Source organism: Megalops cyprinoides, chromosome 6 (genome assembly GCF_013368585.1).
Source record: "Megalops cyprinoides isolate fMegCyp1 chromosome 6, fMegCyp1.pri, whole genome shotgun sequence".
Lineage (NCBI taxonomy): Eukaryota > Metazoa > Chordata > Actinopteri > Elopiformes > Megalopidae > Megalops > Megalops cyprinoides.
Genome location: NC_050588.1, coordinates 12,893,652 through 12,913,763, shown reverse-complemented (window position 1 = coordinate 12,913,763; position 20,112 = coordinate 12,893,652). Strand labels below are relative to the sequence as shown.

At 39.0% G+C, this 20,112-nt stretch overlaps 2 protein-coding genes across 2 annotated transcripts; both read left to right on the top strand.

Moving 5' to 3' along the window:
• Positions 1–2,901: 2,901 nt before the first annotated feature.
• Positions 2,902–8,190, top strand: LOC118779061 (acidic mammalian chitinase-like). Its single transcript, XM_036530922.1, has 12 exons — positions 2,902–2,922; positions 3,397–3,460; positions 3,555–3,584; positions 3,997–4,198; positions 4,392–4,448; positions 4,611–4,776; positions 4,935–5,059; positions 5,355–5,478; positions 5,788–5,970; positions 6,326–6,442; positions 6,986–7,112; positions 7,946–8,190. The coding sequence occupies exons 2-12, from the start codon at positions 3,436–3,438 to the stop codon at positions 8,152–8,154; spliced, it is 1,365 nt and encodes a 454-aa protein (XP_036386815.1). The 5' UTR covers positions 2,902–2,922; positions 3,397–3,435; the 3' UTR covers positions 8,155–8,190.
• A 3,932-nt stretch (positions 8,191–12,122) lies between these two features.
• LOC118778942 (acidic mammalian chitinase-like) lies at positions 12,123–19,165 on the top strand. Its single transcript, XM_036530744.1, has 12 exons — positions 12,123–12,140; positions 13,070–13,127; positions 13,490–13,516; positions 13,623–13,827; positions 14,443–14,499; positions 15,067–15,232; positions 15,479–15,603; positions 17,180–17,303; positions 17,661–17,846; positions 18,143–18,259; positions 18,367–18,499; positions 18,759–19,165. Exons 2-12 carry the CDS (start codon positions 13,103–13,105, stop codon positions 19,016–19,018), a joined length of 1,425 nt encoding a protein of 474 aa, XP_036386637.1. The 5' UTR covers positions 12,123–12,140; positions 13,070–13,102; the 3' UTR covers positions 19,019–19,165.
• Positions 19,166–20,112: the final 947 nt, after the last annotated feature.

Sequence of the window (20,112 nt, the reverse complement as noted above, 5' to 3'; positions counted from 1 at the left end):
TCTTCTCATGCTTGATCCAAAATGGAAGACTCTATGATAGGGAGGTTTCATTCCCGTTATGCCCATTAATTATAAAAGCGCTGAGTAAGGCCAAAAATAAATGTAACACTGGTCCACTTTTGCGTGCCCATTGTATATGTGTATATCATGTTATGTAATATTATTGTATGATCTGTATGATTATGTGTCCATTGGTGTATGTGAACTGTAAAGTGCCATAATGCAACATAACATCTCTGTGTCCAATATACTACAATTTGCATCCTGTTTCAGCACTGAAATACTGTATATGGATCCCTGTGACATTGACCCTTTCTAACAATCACAGGGAACTATTTAAGAGTTTCACAACTAGCCATTTCCTCAGTAAGGATCACAAACGTGAGTACAGCATAACAATAAAACATCTCTGGTTTCATGCTGAGTTTTGTGTCATTACTAAAATACATATCAACAGTAGCTTTGTGTATGCAGTAGTTATTTTCAGCTGTCCACTTTTGATTTTATTTTCTTCCAGAAAATAATACTGAATTACCTTGAGAATAGAGACAAGAAAACATACACATGACATTCTATGCGATATCAGCACATCACCAGTAAGCTTTCTATTATATGGCTAAAGAGTCTGCACCCCAAATCATCCTATTAAACTGCTCCACATAATCAGCTTGAAAGCCTTATCTACTGTACATGTAGCCAGGATGGATCTGGGAATGAGATGTCTTGAAGTCAGAGTGGTCTTCCTTCATGGTGAACTGGGAAAAGGGCGTTGGTAAGTTATGAGAAAGTCAATGGATGTCAAGGCTACTGCTTTGGACAAATAGGGCTAACTTTATTTGATATTCTGTCACTTTTATGAATACACACTGTATGCTGTAGGCAGTTCCTTGCAGTCTATGAAATACTGAATTTCATTTGAATGATGTTTTAAAAATGTTGTAATGTCCTTAAAATCACCATACAACAATAGCATTCTAGAATGGTTTACTTGAAAAAATATTCCAGTCATATTTTAATCTGAAACAGATGATTACCAACAGACCTGCATCCCATAGGAATCAGTGTCCAATAAGCACTCTCAATTTAAAACCTACTGTAGCTAAGGTGGCTAAGCTATATAACCATGTAGGTCCGTGTTTGCAGGTAAAAGATACAGTGCTCAGTGTAATATTACACCCTATTTGTTGTATGAAACTCTTAAAATTATAGGCCATTATCTGCCCTGGGAAAGTGAAAATGGATTTGTTAAATTTGACCAAGCAGCTAGCTAAATGGGCTAGATTGTGGAGAGAAGTTTATCAATTTAATTTACAACAATATGTGACTACAAATATGTACAGCAAGTGTACTCGTAGAAGTTTACAATGTTGCAAAGAACAGTTGTGATCAGTCAGTTGAGACCCCACCACATCACATACACAGCTGGCTAGTTACTATACATGTTAAGTGAATGTTTGACTACGGTGGGACTAATAGTGATTGGCGGTGTTATCAATAGCGTGGTCAAGTATGTACATTTTTTCTACCTTAGTCATGGGGGCACAGAATTCTCTGTTTAAGGGTCATGGCCGCAAATATAATGCACCAATATACCATAAACTATAAGAGGTGTTCAATGTCATTTGCAAGCATTTATTGCTTGCTCATTGATTAACAATTTTAAAGGGGAAACAAAATGTATAGACTCCTATCCATCAAAACAAGGTAGCCTTAAGTAACCTATTTAGTTCCACTTCAGGACCTCCTAGAGGTACACTCATTTTAACAATAACGGTCTCTCTCCATAACAAATTCAAACAAGTGCTACACTATTTTGAGGGACATTGAACAAGAAATTATGTAACTATGGAAAAATATGTTTTCCTAGATAAATTATTGCTGCAAAGACTCAGTATTTTGAATCTGAGCACTAGAGTTTGACATTCAGTTAGTTTTTTCTAAAAATAGCCACAAAATAACAAAGAAAAATAACTCCAATTAGCCCAATACTTTGGGGTAATGAGAACTCCATCTACAGCAGATTTCCAAATATAAGCATGACATCCAGAACCATAACCATATATAACCACGACCATAAATATTAAATATAGGCATCTGTGTATGACATGAATTAGACAGGGCACCCCACTTTTGATCCATAATATATGGCCATACAATGAAAGAGTTTAGGTGTAGAACAGAGAGGGCATGCAGTATAAATCTGTTATTTGATATTTTTTTAAAATTTCATTTTGACCAGTAACCCCTAAATGTAAAAGCTTGTCAAAGCTCCTTTTTACAACATTTTTGAAGTCAGTGTAGTCAGACATTGTTCAAATTCATTTCACAACAGGATCCCAAGCTGCACTCTCAATTTTCCAGAACTTTCTTATGTCTTGTTTAATATCTTGTGACCGTGCACAGTGATTTTACCTTCATAAAATACAAACTGGTTCACAGTTCTTATTGTTCACACCCAAAACTAACAACTGGACTGTCAGTATGTTATTAAAAAAAAACATTTGGATGTTTCAGCAGAAACAGATAAAGAGGAAAGACCAGAATCAACTTAAAAACAATGAAGACAGAGTAATGTTTTTCATGGCAGTCCACAAAACATTATGCCCTGATGGGGATGTCATAATCACTGGTTAATAATTGGCATTCATTTGTCACTATACACCACCTTGCATATTAACAGTGACTCATAAGCATCAGTAATAGTTCATGTTTAGCTTACTATAAGTTATGACTGTGCCATCATTATTTTCTGTAATCTGTATTTCCTTTGTTTATCAGCCTCCCACTCCCCAGTTAGGCCATACACTTATCACTTGTACTTTGGTTCATGCAATTGATATTAGGGACTTTATACTGTAAGTATAAATATGTGTGGACGTGGTTGTGCCGCGCAATCTCCTTTCCGTTCTGGTAATGCTGCAGGTAAATTTTCTCTCGTATCATATATGTTCATATATTTTAGAATATATATTAATTTCATTTAAATTAAAGAAAACAGCAGATTCTGAATAGCTTTTCACTTCTTAACCAAATAGCAAGTGCATTGATTCAGTCTGGTGTTTGACCAGACCAGGAGTACTAATATAGAATGTGTATAGTATAGAATATGGAGTGTGTGTGTGTGTGTGTGTGTGTGTGTGTGTGTGTGTGTGTGTGTGTGTGTTTGCATGCATATCAAAATGGAAAGAGTATGATTTGAGTCCTTGAGCATGTGCAAAATAAATCTTAATTACAATTATGATTACAATAAAAATAATATCATTGGTCAACATAGTCAAATGTGGTAGTGTATTTTCACTCAGAGGTGTTGGCTTAATAAAAACACAGGTGTACAAGTATTTCATAGCATGTATTTCAAGTCCAGAAACTAGGTAACCATGCCATATTTTATTACAGGTGGCTCTTGGAATTTAAACCTGAGGTGACCTGATCACAATGGCACGAATCACTGTCCTGGCAGGTAAACCCCTCCCCTCCAAAAACTGTCCTGTTTGTTGTTGTTGTTCTCATTCTTTTACATTGTTTATATCGTCTCTGTTATCTTTGTTCGATAGGGTTGGGTGTTCTTCTATCACTCCAGATAGGTAAGCATGTCAACTACTTTCACATGATTTAATAGAGCATGTGGTTGTTTCTGTATTGCTAATTGTTACTCTTTTTGTTTGCTTGTTATGCTGTTGTTTTTTGTTGACATGTCATGCTACAGGTAAAGTGCAAAGGGCATGATGAAGATAAAAATAATAAACCTCTATTCATTTTTGTTTGGGGGATTCAAGGGGGTGTGTTTTAGATTATATTTTAATTGGCCCACTACACATCACTGTCTATCTCTGCCAGGCATGAGGCCTGGGGGGCTATTTCTACAAGCCTCTTCACAGAATGACCTCTCTCTACTCAAACTGAGCAACTATAACCCACATGCATGAGTTTCAATCAATGGACTTTTCACTGTGACCGACTTCACCCAGTATAATGCAGGGCCATTCTTTTTTCCAGTGGCTTCCACCAAACTGGTATGCTATTTTTCCAACTGGTCCCAGTACAGACCTGGACTTGGACGATTTACACCTGATAATGTGGACCCCCACCTCTGCACCCATGTGATCTATGCCTTAGCCACCATCAAAGACAACCAGCTGGCAACCATTGAGTGGAACGATGAGAGTCTGTACCAGTCCCTGAATAGCCTCAAGAGCATGTGAGTGTCTGTTCTTTTGAATAACAGAGACACATTTCGGCAGTGTGTGTGGGTGTGTGTGCTCATACACATTTGTTTGTCTGTCCGTGTTGCAGAGGCAGAGGTATGAGGGATTTAGACATGTTCACACATCACATTAAATTGTGGCAGTAGAGGGGACTGATTATTGTATTTCTTTTCTGATTTCTTTCAGCAATTCTGAGATGAAGACTCTGCTGTCAGTTGGTGGTTGGGTCAATGGGATAAGCCCGTGAGTCTGAACAAAACAATTATTAGTTTGTGAATTATATAGCATTACTTTTCAGTGAAAAAAATGTTAACACCAGGGCAAGTAAGCATTTAATTCAACATATTAAATGTGATCCAGTTAAGCAAGTACCCCTCATTTTCCATGTTGATTTGTACCCATCAGGTTCATAGGGATGGTTTCCACACCTGAAAACCGCCGGACCTTCGTTCAGTCATCTGTCCACTTCCTGCGCTTGCATGGCTTTGATGGCTTGGACCTGGACTGGGAATTCCCAGGACAAAATGGAAGCCCTCCTCAGGACAAGCAGAGATTCACAGCTCTGGTTGCGGTGAGATGCTGCACTTGACTGCACAGCACCCAATATTTCCATTCAGGCTTTTGTTTGAAAAGCAAGCATCATATATGATTCCTATTATAAGCCTTTAAAACTACCACAGAAACAGATAACACCATTTTTCTTTGTTGTCTTTTTGTGGGTTGCTATAGGAGCTCAAAAAAGCCTTTGAGGATGAATCCACAAATACTGGTCGGAACAGACTCTTACTCTCTGCAAAAGTGGCAGCCATAAGATCTACAATTGATTTCGGCTATGAGATCCCACAGGTGTCAAGGTAAGCATGTAGGCTGAAACATCCTTGTGATCAGTCTTATTTTTTGATTCCTCAGGTATAATGACTCAGGTAAGAGGGAGAAGTAAATATAGGTGCCCTCTAGTGTCCAAATGGTAGTCTGAAGGACCTATGAAGTCAATGACACATCAAGGTCCCTTTAATTCTAGTTTCATCAACTAAATTCTCTTTGCAAACGTGTTAACGTAAACACGATAAAAAATAAAATTTAACACAATAGTCAATGTAAACCATAGCATAAATGTACTGGTATAATGTCCGTTGCATGTCCCTGCAGGGAGCTGGACTTCATTAGTGTCATGACCTATGACTTCCATGGACACTGGGAGAGATCCACAGGACACAACAGCCCCCTCTACCGAAGCTCCTTTGATCAAGGAACTCACATTCACCACAACATTGTACGGAAAAAAACACATCTGAAACTAGCAGGCAGAAGACTACATTCAACAAAGAATTAAAAAAAGAGGTCAGGGATATCCAATGTAAAATATAATGCAAATTACAATGGATTCGGTTGTTCAAAAATGAAAGCACTCTGAATCATGAAGTCAGTCATTACTGAACATTGAAGTCAGTCATCTTTTTGTCCGTTCACTGTACACCTGCACAGCTGCCAGCCAGGCCTAATTTTCATTGATGCCTGCAAGTGCTGCAATTACCCCTGAGGAAAAACGGTGAACAGCCTAACCTCTCTCATTGTCTGTCAGGACTCCGCTCTGGTGTACTGGATGGATAATGGAGCCCCTGCTGAGAAGCTGCTGATGGGGTTCCCCACATATGGCCGCACGTTCCGCCTCTCCTCCTCCATGACCAGTCTTGGAGCCCCTGCCAACGGGCCAGCTGCTGCTGGACCCTACACCAGGGATGCTGGCTACTGGTCTTACTATGAGGTGAGCAGATCACAGCTGGCACACTGCATCTCTCAAGGGCTTTTACAGCCAACTCCCTGTAACTACATGCTGCATAATTGCTTACTCCATTTTATGCATTTTACTCAGGCAGCCCTATTTTTATCCTACTAACTTTACTCCTATTATTTGCATACCTTCACAGTGCATAGCATATAACAGAGCCAAGCAGATTCCATTATCATGAGTCAACAGCAGGATGACTTCACAAATGACTGGCATTAACAGATGATCTCTCATTTCACATTATTGTAGCACAAAACAACTTAGCACTTAGTGATAGTGGCTCAGGCTGACTTACAGAAGTGTTTCTATAGTCACGGGTTTTCTGTTACAGATTTGCTCTTTCATCCTAAACCGCACAGTCAGCTGGATTGATGATCAGAAGGTTCCCTATGCTACCCATGGTGACGCATGGGTGGGCTACGACAACATGGAAAGCTATACAATCAAGGTTTGAATGATCAGATATGTTTATTTACAGGACAGATTTCTTTCTCTTTGTTATTCTTTTTACTTTCATTACTTTTTTACCTTTAACTTTATTTGGTATTTACTCTGAACATATTTATGATTGTTTTACATAATTAACTACCATGCCAGTTGAGGTAAGGTTCACAACTTAGGAGCTGAATACTTTTTATGATATTGCATCAGATGCACCAGCTATGTCTTTTTGCACTTCACATGACATCATTTGAGGCACAGTCAAGGAAACAGCTGGTTTTTAGATAATAACTATTCTTTGGTTTTGTTGCTGTAGTCGACACAATGTAATGTTTCCTGACCTCTTTCTTATTATTAGAAAATAATTTGATGCAAAGTGAACAAAGGTGATGGTAACATGCTGGACACAATTGTTAAAGAAGAAAATATGTCCAGCTTCCTTCCAGTTTTTGATACTCACTTTAATTGCAGAATAAATCTAGGATAGCAGATTAGTTATTTAGCATGTTTGCCTTACTCACCCAAGACACACATCTGTTTTGCTCACCAGGTCCAATGGCTACGGGACAACAACTTAGGAGGTGCTTCTGTCTGGACACTGGACCTGGATGACTTTGGGGGAACGTTCTGTTTAGATGGAGCATACCCGCTTGTTAGCCACCTCCGCAACTCACTTGGTAAATCAGGACACCACCTCATCTAGGAGAGACTTTTTTTCAGCATTTATGTATTCATGATATCCTATATATGTACTCCTCAATTAGAGTGCAAAATGATGTACAATCCAGAAACAAAACAGTGGGGAAAAACAATGGCTTCTAGAGCTTTTTCGTTTACCTTTGTTCTTGAGTCAGATTTGCTTAATCTTGGTTCAGTTTGACAACTTCAGCAAATAACATGAATTATTTAGTATATTTTGGAATATGCCCCTAACATACTATTTATGGTAAACTTGTTTCTTACATTTACATTTATTTACATTTATTTATTTAGCAGACATTTTTATCCAAAGCGACTTACAAAAGTGCACACAGCAAGTATAGCGACAGTACGGGGACAGGATGTGTACAGTTCCACAATGAGACAGTTCTCAGCTGAGAGCAAGGTCTGTTTGAGGACACAGTACTATCAGATTTGTACAATTACAGCCTATAGGGCAACTAATACAATACACCTTCAAGCGGCAAACTTCAAACTTCAAACGGCGCAATGAGCGTCAGGGTAAAGGCGGCAACAAGAAACAATTTAAAAAGCACAATTTAAAAAGCACAGCAATTTATGACAGTACTGATTGGGGGGGGGGGAGGCGGCAGCAGTTGTGTGCTGGGTCAGTCCAGGTAGAGTCTGAAGAGGTGTGTCTTCAGGCCCCGTCTGAAGGAATGGGGTGAAGAAGCTGTCCGTAGCGAGACATGGAGCTGATTCCACCACTGGGGAGCGATGTAGGTGAAACGCTTGATTCTGAATGGTCAGAGCTCTTGTTAAAATACACCTTCTCTGTCTCCTTTTGCAGGATTTCCTCCCAAACCCACGACACCGCCTCGTCCCACCACCACCGCTGATCCCAATGCATCCTTCTGTGCCGGCCGTCCCGATGGCCTTTACCCCAACCCTGCTGACCAAACCACCTTCTTCCAGTGTTCCCATGGGAACACCTATCTGCACACCTGCCAGCCAGGCCTAATTTTCATTGATGCCTGCAAGTGCTGCAATTACCCCTGAGGAAAAAATGAGATCCTAGCGTGGCCTATTGGCTGCCAAGCCCCTTCTCTCTCCTGGTTACTGTCTTCATGCTTGATTGAAAATTGAATATTTGGATACATGTTGCCAGAAAAATATGGGTGTTCACAAAAACGTAATACTAAAAAAACATTTTATACCATTAGCAAATTATACCATTAGCAGGTTGCAATGCGTCAAGTATGCTAGTGCTATGTCACATCAACAGGCAGGTATTGCAGTATTATCTAATTGGTTCATTTTTGTATCTTTCACTGTATAATTTTGGTCTGCTCATTGACTGACAAATACCCAAGGCTTTGTCACTAGCTAGCTATTTCTATTTCACTACTTTTCAGATCACATACTGTTGTTGTTGCAGGCAGCTCCTTACAATCTGTAAAATTCTGAATTTAATTTTAATGACGTTTAAGAAATGTTGTCATGATACGACAATCAGTTTCCACAATGGTTTACTTGAAAAAATACCCCATAAGTATCAAAGACAGGCGATTAACAGACTTGCATTCCATCAGAAAGTGTCCAGTTTGTACTCTTTTCAACCTACTGTATTACATTTATATGTTTATCATCTAATAATAATTATATATATATATATATATATATATATATATATATATATATATATATATATATATATATATATGTGTGTGTGTGTGTGTGTGTGTGTGTGTGTGATATGTCGAGACATCACACACACAGGTCATAGTTCATTTTAGACACATGTCCACACAGCAAGCAAAAAGTCCCAAATGTAAAAGTTAAAAACACATGTGCATGTGCAGCTTTTTCATTCTCAATGGTCACTACTGGCTTGCTGAGTTAATTGCAGATGTAAACAGTGAAAGCATTAAAGTCATAGTGTTATTGTAAGTCCTAAAGTCAACCTCTGGCTGTAGAACAGGTCTCTTGGCAGTCTCTGGAAATTTCCATGGCCAATTTATGAAATTGCAATAAAATTATGTTCAATGACAATGGTTAAATTATTATTGTTTTATCATTATTGTCTTGTCTGGTTAAACACAAATGCTAAATCTAGCTTCTCTTCAGCATCATGCAAGAGAGTGTCATCTTAATTCAATACTAAGCTGATACTAATTGGTTTAGAACTATGCATTGACTTTATTTGCTATTGATACTGATATACCTGTATGTGTGTGTGTGTGTGTGTGTGTGTGTGTGTACCCCAAATTTTAGCAAGGATCATCCATACCCAGTAGGGTCACATTATCTGTTATAACAATTATATTATAACAAAGAGATCTTAGCTCCTTTTTGATTTTTTTTTCATCACAGCTGAATTTAATTCATGTAACGTGTGCAAAAGCAGAGTTACAACATAACACGTCATATAGTTCTTCCTAAAGTGTTAGCTCTAGTTAAATCTGCATGCTTGTTAATTGTGTATTTATTTATTCATTCATTCATTCATTCCATCATTTTTTCATTCATTAATTTTATAGTTAACATATCAGCACTTGTGTCAACATACAAAGCACTTGATTTAGCTGCACAGCTGAGTTTCATCTGTACTCCTTTTGCAGGTGAGCATGAACATAAATTCTGCGAAACAGTCAAAACAGGACAATTACGTTATGAAGGGACGGTCTCTGTCTCCCTTGTTTGCAGCTCACTGCCTGACATTGGCAATGAAAAGCAAGAAGCCAGACAGACCTGGAGAAAATCCCATCAACAGAGTGATCAAATATCCCTCCTGTGCAGCCCCTAAACCGCATAAAAGACTGCTGGAGGCTGCCCAAAATAATGACTGCGTGATGTCACTGTTTTAGAAAATGATGATATAATTAAGACATACACTGTCAGTGTGTGTGCATTGTGTCTGACACATTATTATGTATATTATTATTAATTTATTTGTGCAAAAATTGTTGGTTGCAGTTTTACATTTTGTCTGATAAATAATCTCTTTATCATTGCTTATGAAGATCTTATATAAATACTGTTGTGTAATAAAAACAAATGGAAAAATATGAAAAAAGGAGTTCAGCTGAAAGAGTTATTCATGAACTCCCTTCTGACCCTTTCTATAATCCTGATGTTTGTCCACTGAAGGTTTGGTTCACTGATCCAGCTGAACCAAAGGTAAAATGTCTTGATAAGCGATGAATTTTCTTCTTTACCCTCTGCACCTAGTGAACATAATTCATTTGTGAACATGAACAAAGTGGTGTCTTGGTTACAAGAAAATTGATAAAAAGTTCATTGTCCATGGTCCACATATCACTCTGGTCTCAGCCAAGTGCCCCCATTGTATTATGTAGGCAGTAAGATCACAAATGAAAGTCTAGACCTTTACCAGCTGGAACATTCAGACTACACCAAGGAAAGCTATGTTGTGGGGAAAAAAAGGAATAGGAATGATGTACTTAATGTCAGAGCCCTGATCTGCAGATTTGAAACTGCTCTTAATATCAACCTCTACATCAATTCAATCACTTCAGAAAACTGTCTATCTACATAAATGGAAAAAATGCAACTGTAAGCTAGGTGCAATAAGTTGTTTCATACAAGGTGAAAACCACTAAATTAATATCATATAATATGATGAAAATAAACATTAGAACTCAACATGTTACTGGCATACACTGTGTATTAAGTGCTCCAAAAATGAATCATGCACTTATATTACCTGGTAGTTAATTATATTACTTCTACCATCATCAGAACGTCTTCACATAATCAAAGTATTCAGAATGGAAAGTTAATTATGAACTGAATCTAAAGTTTATATTCCAGTCCAAGGAATGTCCAAAGTCCTGCCTTATGTTTCCATTAATACTATGATTGCACTGATGTTTTTATGTACTACATGTTCAAATATCATGATAATTTTTAATAAGAGCATAATACAAATGTAACCAAATAAGAACATTTATATGTTATAAGATAATGACACATTCATAACTTAACAGTATTAACATCTCATTTTAGGATATATTTACATGTTTGGCATTTTTTTAACCCAAAAATGAATTTAAGAAAAATTCATTTCTTAAACTCCTGAAATAAAATCTGAGGCTCATGTGACAATGAGTATCTTTCAACTAATGGAGCTCAGATCCTTGAATGAAAAGTAATATGCTACTATGTTCAGAAAATTTAAAATTTCACTGAATTCTTCTATAACAATGGAGTGTTGGAACTCACTATTAATGATTAGATCTTAGCCAGATTTTCAACTTGACTGCTGGCTCTGAAAATTATAGGCAGTTGTACATCACTCAGGTCATTCCTCGCTGGGATTGTTTTATTCCAACCATTAGGTGGGAGTTCACGGATCTTAAATTTTTAAAAAGAGACAGGGAGCATTTTGGAACTTAACGATAGCCACCATTTTGAGGTTTTCTCTAGTGCAGAATTCTCAGATGTAAGAGAGAGGGGTATGTTGGTAGCTTGAAAGTTAGATGGAGTTAGCTTGTTGTGAAAGATGGAGGGTACAGTTTAGGGGATAGCCAGCTGGGAGAGTAGCTCACTACCTGTGCTGACCTCATCATTCAAGATATGTTGTTTTCCATCAGTGATCAGTCACAAAAGTCTGATCAGCTCTGAAATTCAGTCACAAAATACCATGGCTAAATTGCCAAGACAGGGGAACTGGCTTTTTAATGTTGTAAATATATACAGAAAGTGGAGGACAACTAAACAACTCTTTAGTTATGTTATTTTGGTAGGTGTAAGTCAGCCTTCCATGTCTGACCTCCTTCCAAGTATAATTCTACTCAACAAAGTTACGTAATCAATACATTTATGGAGCGTCATCAAGAAAACTGATTGGGTTCATCTGTAGTGTCTATCTTATCCGATCATGCTCCAATCTATTTTATTGCCAATTTAATCTTGTTTATTTGGCCTCAGACTCCCCCTTCAGTGTTTTATGTGCTGTGCCTCTATATAAGGCCAATAGGTTTTGGTTATCGCTGGTTCTCTCTGCCGCAGAAGTGCCCGAGGTAAGACAGACAAACTGACTAAGTGGACCTTTATAAATTTGTACATTTTTTATTCTTCTTTAAATCAGTATATGTTGCCATGTTATTTATTGTTGCTGGCTCCCCAGATTTTGAGAACATTGCCTGAGGAAAGATTTTGGAAATCATCCAAAATCTTACAGAAGGGCTGCAGTATTTATTTATTTATTTATTTATTTATTTATTTATCTAAATTGTAGCGATGTCCTCATATAATATCGCTTACAGAGCACTGCTAGATACAAATTCATTATACTGAACAGAGTACAAAATACCATTTAGATACTAATTGAACAGAGAGTGTTGTGAATAGTTTAAACAATAAATCATCAACCCAGTTTAAAAATCAGTATACACTTAAAATAAGTAGGCCTATACAGCTTTGTAACTCAGCTCCACACCGTGTGCGAATTAGATGCCCTGTTCTGTGTCCAAGTAAAGACATTGCCAGCGTATCAAGATAAATGAGTGCTTGACTAAGAGAACACGCCTGATATGCCCCCGATCAGTCTGGATGCTTTTACATAAGTCTTACGATGAAGAGTTGGGTTTAAATTTCTGCCCTAACTTGCATCTTTGCCAGTGTCAAATATAATAGGACAGCCTCAATTAGATAAGCGTGTGCCTCTGTGTGTGTGTGTGTGTGTGTGTCTGTGCATGCATTTAGGGAGGTGATATGGAGCATTAATGGAAAATACCGTGAACTCCAAAGTTTGGGAGTACTTGTCTTGTGAATAGCAATCAAACAATCAGTTTTACGGAAGACCAAATGTTTTTATCGAATAGCAACAAAAGTACACAGCTTAACAGAATGCTTGGTGTTACTCGGACAGCTTAACGACCTGCTCAGGCATGGGCGATAACCACGATGTTCAAACACTCAGGTAGATCTGTTCTCTCCTTTCATTCAGTGATAAAAAGAAGGCCTCCGAGAGCACGCAACTATGACTAAGCTGACCATCTTAGCAGGTAATTGCTTGCAACCAAAACTATAGTTTTGTCCAAAAACTATCCCTCACATGCCATCCACGGTAAAGATTAAATAAAGTCACATTTGATTGTATTTAGTGGTGTCTTCCACACCTCACCCATGTGATTTCAGTGTTTAATCTGATTTTTGTGACACTCATAGTTTCACCCACAAACACACAGGGCTGTTTATACTACCCATTTCTGGTCCAGGCACACAGAGCAGTTATGATAAATGAACTGTCCCACGCAAACTTTCATTTGGAAGCTGTGTCACTACTGTAAACCCCCTCACTAAATCTGTACAGTGTGATGTGTCTGCCTTGCTCTTTGTTAACCTCCACTATTTGTCTTTTCCCAAGGCTTGTGCCTGGTGCTGTGCCAGTTAGGTGAGTGATGTCATATTTGTTCAGTGTGTTTTTCCCCCAAGACATGGCTCTGATACGACTCTCAAGAGGTCATCAATACTGACCCCTTTGTACTGTCGTTCTCCAGGTTCTGCCGTCGAGATGGGGTGCTATTTCACCAACTGGTCCCAGTACAGACCCGGGACGGGAAAGTACCTGCCCGCCAACGTGGACCCCTTCCTCTGCACCCACCTGATCTATGCCTTCTCCATCATCAACCACGCCAATGAGCTTGTCACTTATGAGTGGAACGATGAAACTCTCTACAAGGCGTTCAATGACCTGAAGAATAAGTATGTACCAGCGCCTCACTTAGACATTGGTTGCATCTGAGAATGTGACCCTTAATGTTTAAATTATTAAAAATCTGGGGCTTTCATGACAACACCCCAGCCCTGTGGTTTTCACAAGTGCACAGAGTTCTTGAGAAAGGTCATGGAAAACTGCTATATAGTATAAAATAATCTATCTAACTAGATTATACAGCACTAATCACAATTGCCAAGTAAATAAATCATTTACAATAATTGCTTTGAAAAAAAGGAACATGGTACAGTAGGGTGTTGGCAACAGCATCTATATCTAGATATGAGTCACCGAGCTTACCCTAGAAACCACAGGTCAATCACAGATTCTAACTGGGGAAAGTCTAGAAGATGCATATGGTATTACCATATGTGCATATGACTGTGATGTACATAAATCCAAAATTGAAATGAGAAAATGTGGATCACCACAAAGACACATTGACAACTTTGATGAATGTTATCCCAAATATGCAAATAAAGCATCAATGCACATAAACAACACAGATAGTGATGTGGTTGCAGTATGGTGTCTTAGTACACCACAGTAAGAGCCAATGTTTACAGGGTTTACATAATCTCTTCTTTGTCTACTTACAACAGAAACCCTCATCTGACAACTCTTTTGGCTGTCGGTGGATGGAACTTCGGGTCAACCCAGTAAGCCACACTCTACTTCCACCTCTTTTTATTTTATTATTTTTATTGTAGTTGCTCCGGAATAAGCTATAACATCTTGGGCAGTCTGCATTCAGTAAAGGCATTCAGTAAACATGCTCTTCATAAATGTTATTAGTGTTATTAGAAAGCTGGAACAGCACACACGGGAAGAACTCCCTCTATGATTTGATGTTTGGTGTCCTTCCTATTTTTACCTGGTCACGGTTACCCCAAACCATATAATCTGTGTACTGATGAAAAACAAAAGCTCTTTAGCATCCTAAATGATGTCAATAGAAGAGTTTTCTTACATTTTTGTAAAGATGAATGGTGCCTTATGAATTATGCCTTAATAACCTACCACTTGATTGTAATGGTTTCCATCAAAGGATTGCCTGTGGGTCCCGGCAGAATTTTGTAGCATGATAAATGCACTTTACCTTCATTTGATGCCATGTGGCCCACAATTTTCAGATTTAGAATGCCTACCTTAAATGGCAGAACAGTTCTCCAGCATTGGGATTTCATCTCTTAATCTTCTTTATCAATCTTTAACGTCTGCGCCAGGTTTTCCATCATGGTCTCCTCCCCAGCAAACCGCCAGAAGTTCATCCAGTCATCCATTAGTTTCCTGCGAACACATGGATTTGACGGGCTGGACCTGGACTGGGAGTACCCAGGGTCTCGAGGGAGCCCCCCAGAGGACAAGCAGAGATTCACACTCCTGGTCAAGGTGAACCTATTTCACTGCCATCACCAAACGGATATTTATCTCACCAGTTTATTGACTCTTTATCATTGGTGGATATTGTCAGAGTCACATTTTGTGGTATTTCTTGATTTAAGGGCAACACAAATGTTTCCTTGGGTTTTTACTTTCTACCATCTTCAATACAATTAACAATTTAAAGCCTGAACGCTAAAGTGACTGGTGAATAACGCATTACCCTTGCTGACTGGTTTTATTTTGGATTTGCAGGAGCTACTTGAGGCTTATGAGGCTGAGGGAAGAGCAACTGGACGTCGCAGACTGATGCTCTCAGCTGCAGTGTCTGCTGGGAAAGGAACCATCGATGCCGGCTATGAAATTGCCGAGATTGCCAAGTAAGTCAAGGATCCTCTGCAATTATTTAAATTGAAGGCAAAATGCAAAAGTAGATCACACGTGACCCGCAGAAAGAAATATCCATTTTGGATAGTGTCCAAGGCATTCATTTCTATAGACCCAGGATCCAGTTGCACAAGCTAGAAAAGGTTTGGTGTGCAACCATACATAAGCATCATACAACGAAACAGTCTGGGGAGAGGGGTGCACAAAAGATATTGTGGGGCTTTGCCATTCAGGAGCTTCCAAGTCAGCAAGGAATTAAAGAATTTCAAAGGCATCAGGAAACCCTTTCAAACATAACCTGAGGCCAGTTGCAGGACTGATAAATTAGAGGTAATGAGACCTGGAGAATAAAAGCAATTCAGACAAAGAGTTATAAACTCATGGGCATCAGTTGGGCATGGAGACAAACTTGTTGCCAAAATCAGTTTCTAAAGACACCTAGGGTGGTTCTGTGAGAAAGTGATATCAATGGTGCTACATGCACCAAGTGTTAGTCAATCACTCTTTCCCTCCAGAAAAGCCAAAATCCCCACATATTTTAGCCATATAAAATATACATACTAAATGAGAGCTGTAAGCTAAACACTTGATTTTTTGCTGGTTTTCTGTTTTTGTTTGCACAACATTCAGTGGTCTACACAGTACATCAGAGATACATTTCTTAACAGTGATTATTTTGACTAATATAGCTGAATTAGAAACAGGCACAGCGATCTGTTTATCTAAGATTTCTGGGCACAATATTGCTGGTAGTGTACTGTAACACTGAATGCAGGACACCCTTGGACTAAGGGGAGAAAAAGCCTGAAGGGTTTCAGGTGAAAGAGGTGGATTTCAGTTAAAGTCACCTCACATGTTAAGAGGGCGTGAGAAGCATGCGAGCATCGAGAGGAAGGTGTACCAATGGAAACTGCCACAGGCCATTTTATGAAGACTGGGGCAAACAGTATGGAAATGAAGTCTACTGTACAAACAAAAAAGAGCAAAAAATACCTGAAACTGTTGCATTTATTCAGAAACTGCTGAGCTACACTTCAAACATTTTGAAAGGTTTCTCAGGGTGAACATCTGTCAATTAATTCTTTGGTAATTTTTTTGTGGTTATTTTTAATGTCCACAAAACACATATATCTACTGCAATGTTCAGGGAAAGGTATTGCTTTTTTTAATTCATTATGAATCACCAACCAAGATTTACCTTGAAAATAAAGACCTGCTAAAACAAGTCTATGACATAAATCAGGTTGTGGTGAAAAACCATGGTTTTGTGGAAAATCAACAGGGGTGGTGTGATTTCTCTTGAAAGGAAGGTCCACAACAAGCTGAGACTATATTTGATATACATCCAGACTGAGAAAGATTGGGTTACAAGCAGAAAGACATATGCTCTGATTTCTGTTGATAACAGGAATCTCAACTCACCAACAGAGGTCACTTGTGGGTTAAATTGTATAGGTTACCAGAGGGGAGTGGTTGAAGTATTTTTACCCACAGGAATCTCCTGAAGATAGTCTTGGTGGGGTGTTTCCTATAGTGCTTGTCCATAAAGAATGCTGTTTGTGTTTATAGGTACCTGGACTTTATCAATGTGATGACTTATGACTTCCACGGAACCTGGGAGAGCTTCACTGGACACAACAGCCCCCTATACCGTGGTGCCCATGATGAAGGGCAGCTGATCTACTTCAACACTGTAAGGGCATTCATAAGACCTATATCACTGCAGATGACATTTCTGTAATTTACTAACTATCATAGTTTCAAAGACAATGAGAATCGATCCCTAAAGAATTCATCAAACTTTTGCCATACAGTTGTCATGTCTTGTCATGTATAACACATAAAGTTTTTGGGTAGATGTACGAAGGAAATGTGAAGCCATCAACCCATAAACGGCCAGTTTCAAAATGTCAAGCATATCACTTTTCCGGAAACTTTCCCTGGGTATCATTTTCTCAAACAAAAGACTTGGGAAGTCTTTTGAAAAGGTAAAATTAAAAACAACAAAATAGGCAAGATTCAGCTCTCTTCCTTTCTCTTTCTCTCCCAGGACTTTGCCATGAAATACTGGAGGGACAACGGTGCCCCAGTGGAGAAGCTCAGGATGGGATTCGCCACGTACGGCCGCACATTCCGTCTCACGTCAGCGGCGTCCAACGGGGTCGGAGCTCCAGCAAGCGGTCCTGCCTCTGCCGGGCCCTACACTCGGGAGGCAGGCTTCTGGTCCTACTATGAGGTGGGTATCGACCTGGGAAAGATACAGTAGCTGCCATTTCATGACTTCATTGTCATTTCTGAGAGGTCTTTGGAGATCATAATCAAGGCTGGTTTAAAAGGAGACAGTAGGGCACATGTCCTGATCAGTGATGATTAGCTCACTACCCAAAAGAGCCAGGCCCTTTATATGGTTAAACAAGCTCTTATCCTGACTCCATTGGGTGATGTCATTGTTGGTAGTAGCCTCACATGCACAGCCAGTGCAGCAACACCCATGTAGCAGTTAAATGCTGAAACTTTTTTTTTGGTCCTCAGATCTGCACATTCCTGCAAGGCACCACCATCCAATGGATTGCCGACCAGAAAGTGCCTTATGCCACCAAGGGAAATGAGTGGGTGGGATTCGACACCCAGGAGAGTTTTGAGATCAAGGTCAGTCACAGGCACATGTTTTGACCCGTGATGATAATGATGATGATGATGTTATATAAAGACTATACTTGGCTCATTCTCCCCTTTCCTGATCTGCCCCCTCCCAGGTCCAATACTTGCAGGAAAACAAATTTGGAGGAGCCTTTGTCTGGGCCCTGGACCTGGATGACTTCGCAGGCCAGTTCTGTGGTCAAGGAAAACATCCTCTTATGGGCCATCTGAACAAGCTTCTTGGGATAGGTACATCCTTTGACCCTCACAATCATATCTTGCACCATCAGCCGCACAAAGTATTCTCAAAAAACTTGGGATTAAGATTTTTCCAAGATTTTCAAGTAAAAAAAAACTGGCATTTTTAAAGATCAGACACAGCATTTTTACACTGCCTGACACAGTTGATTGATTATTCTCAAATCCAAAAATGCACACCATGATGATGAAGAAAGTCATTATGATACAGATAATATTGTAATAGTATAAACATTTTATTAAACTCTAGACACAGAAAGGCCAACCATCCCCCCTCCTGAGCCTGGTGATACCCCCATCACCACCACCACCACCACCACCACCACTACGACTACTACACACGCCCCGGACTCAGGCTTCTGCGCCGGGAAGCCCGATGGTGTCTACGCCAACGAGGAGGACCCTACCTCCTTCTACGAGTGCTCGGGGGGAAAGACCTTCCTTAAGAAGTGCGGGAGCGGCACAGTTTTCAACGACACCTGCAAATGCTGCACCTGGCCTTCGAAGTGAAGTCCAACAGACCAAGCGCTGGCGCAGCCGTGAGGAAATATTACGATCAGTGCCAGTGATCTGAGGACTTGCTCTACTTACAAGGCTTTCATGGGAAAGATAAAATAGTAGACATTCTTGTAATTTTTTTCTTGCACCAAAGCTTCATTCTGTAAGCCACTTTGTATATATAATATGTGTAAAAAAATCAAACAGTGAAAGCTAATCCTTTGTAATGTGTGTTTTTTCCGTTCATTCTGAGCACATAAATAAAATATGTATTTCTGCGTCATAAACAAGCTCCTGTTTCTCAAGGCTTATTGTGTCTTCCTTACTTTTTTAACACTTTTCACAAATGCTGGGTGTTAAACCTGCCCTTGGGGTAAAGGTATCTGAGTTTAGTGTGACAGGGCCATTCTATTGTCTGTGTATGCCTACTCTCCATAATCACAAGATATCAAATTTGCTGCAAAATATTTAACAGTAGATATGTGTAGAGTACAGCATTAGGTTACATGGAAAACACCATCTTTTCATTTGAGATAGAGCTGAGGAAACTAAGGGACAGTGGAGAGATGCAGAGGACATACTGAACATCCTGTAAATTTTGTGTTATTCGTACAATGCATATATACACAATGCATATATTTTCTTCACAATTTTTAACACATGATAACACAAACTCAGACGTTTAAAGAATTGCCTCACAATGGAATTAAGTTTTGGCTACCAGGGTTTTATTATATATATATATATATATATATATATATATATATATATATATATATATATATATATATAGGCTGAGTGAAGTAAATGTATTCTGCCTTAGAAAGATTTATACAGTGAGTGCACAACAATAAAAGCTCTGTTTCCTGATGCACAGTCCATTTAGTATTACAAGCATTTTTATGATTTCATGCCTAAATATATGTTCAAGAGTTCATTGGGAAATAAGTGCATGCATTAGAAGAATTGTGTAAGCAGATATTAAAAATGTTATGATGGATAGATTTCTAGGGCAAACATATTACCCTGGGTGTTGCACTGAAACACCCATTCTCTGGCCATTTTATTGATATTCCAAATTCAGTGAGAATTCTGATACGCTATGT

Excerpts from the sequence above, each read along its gene's own strand:
- LOC118778942 (XM_036530744.1), top strand. The coding sequence starts at position 13,103 with ATGACTAAGCTGACCATCTTAGCAG. Across the intron at positions 13,128-13,489 it reads TAAGCTGACCATCTTAGCAG|GCTTGTGCCTGGTGCTGTGC; the intron begins GTAATTGCTTGC and ends TCTTTTCCCAAG. Across the intron at positions 18,260-18,366 it reads AGGAGAGTTTTGAGATCAAG|GTCCAATACTTGCAGGAAAA; the intron begins GTCAGTCACAGG and ends GCCCCCTCCCAG.
- LOC118779061 (XM_036530922.1), top strand. The coding sequence starts at position 3,436 with ATGGCACGAATCACTGTCCTGGCAG. Across the intron at positions 4,777-4,934 it reads GATTCACAGCTCTGGTTGCG|GAGCTCAAAAAAGCCTTTGA; the intron begins GTGAGATGCTGC and ends GGGTTGCTATAG. Across the intron at positions 5,479-5,787 it reads CTCACATTCACCACAACATT|GACTCCGCTCTGGTGTACTG; the intron begins GTACGGAAAAAA and ends ATTGTCTGTCAG.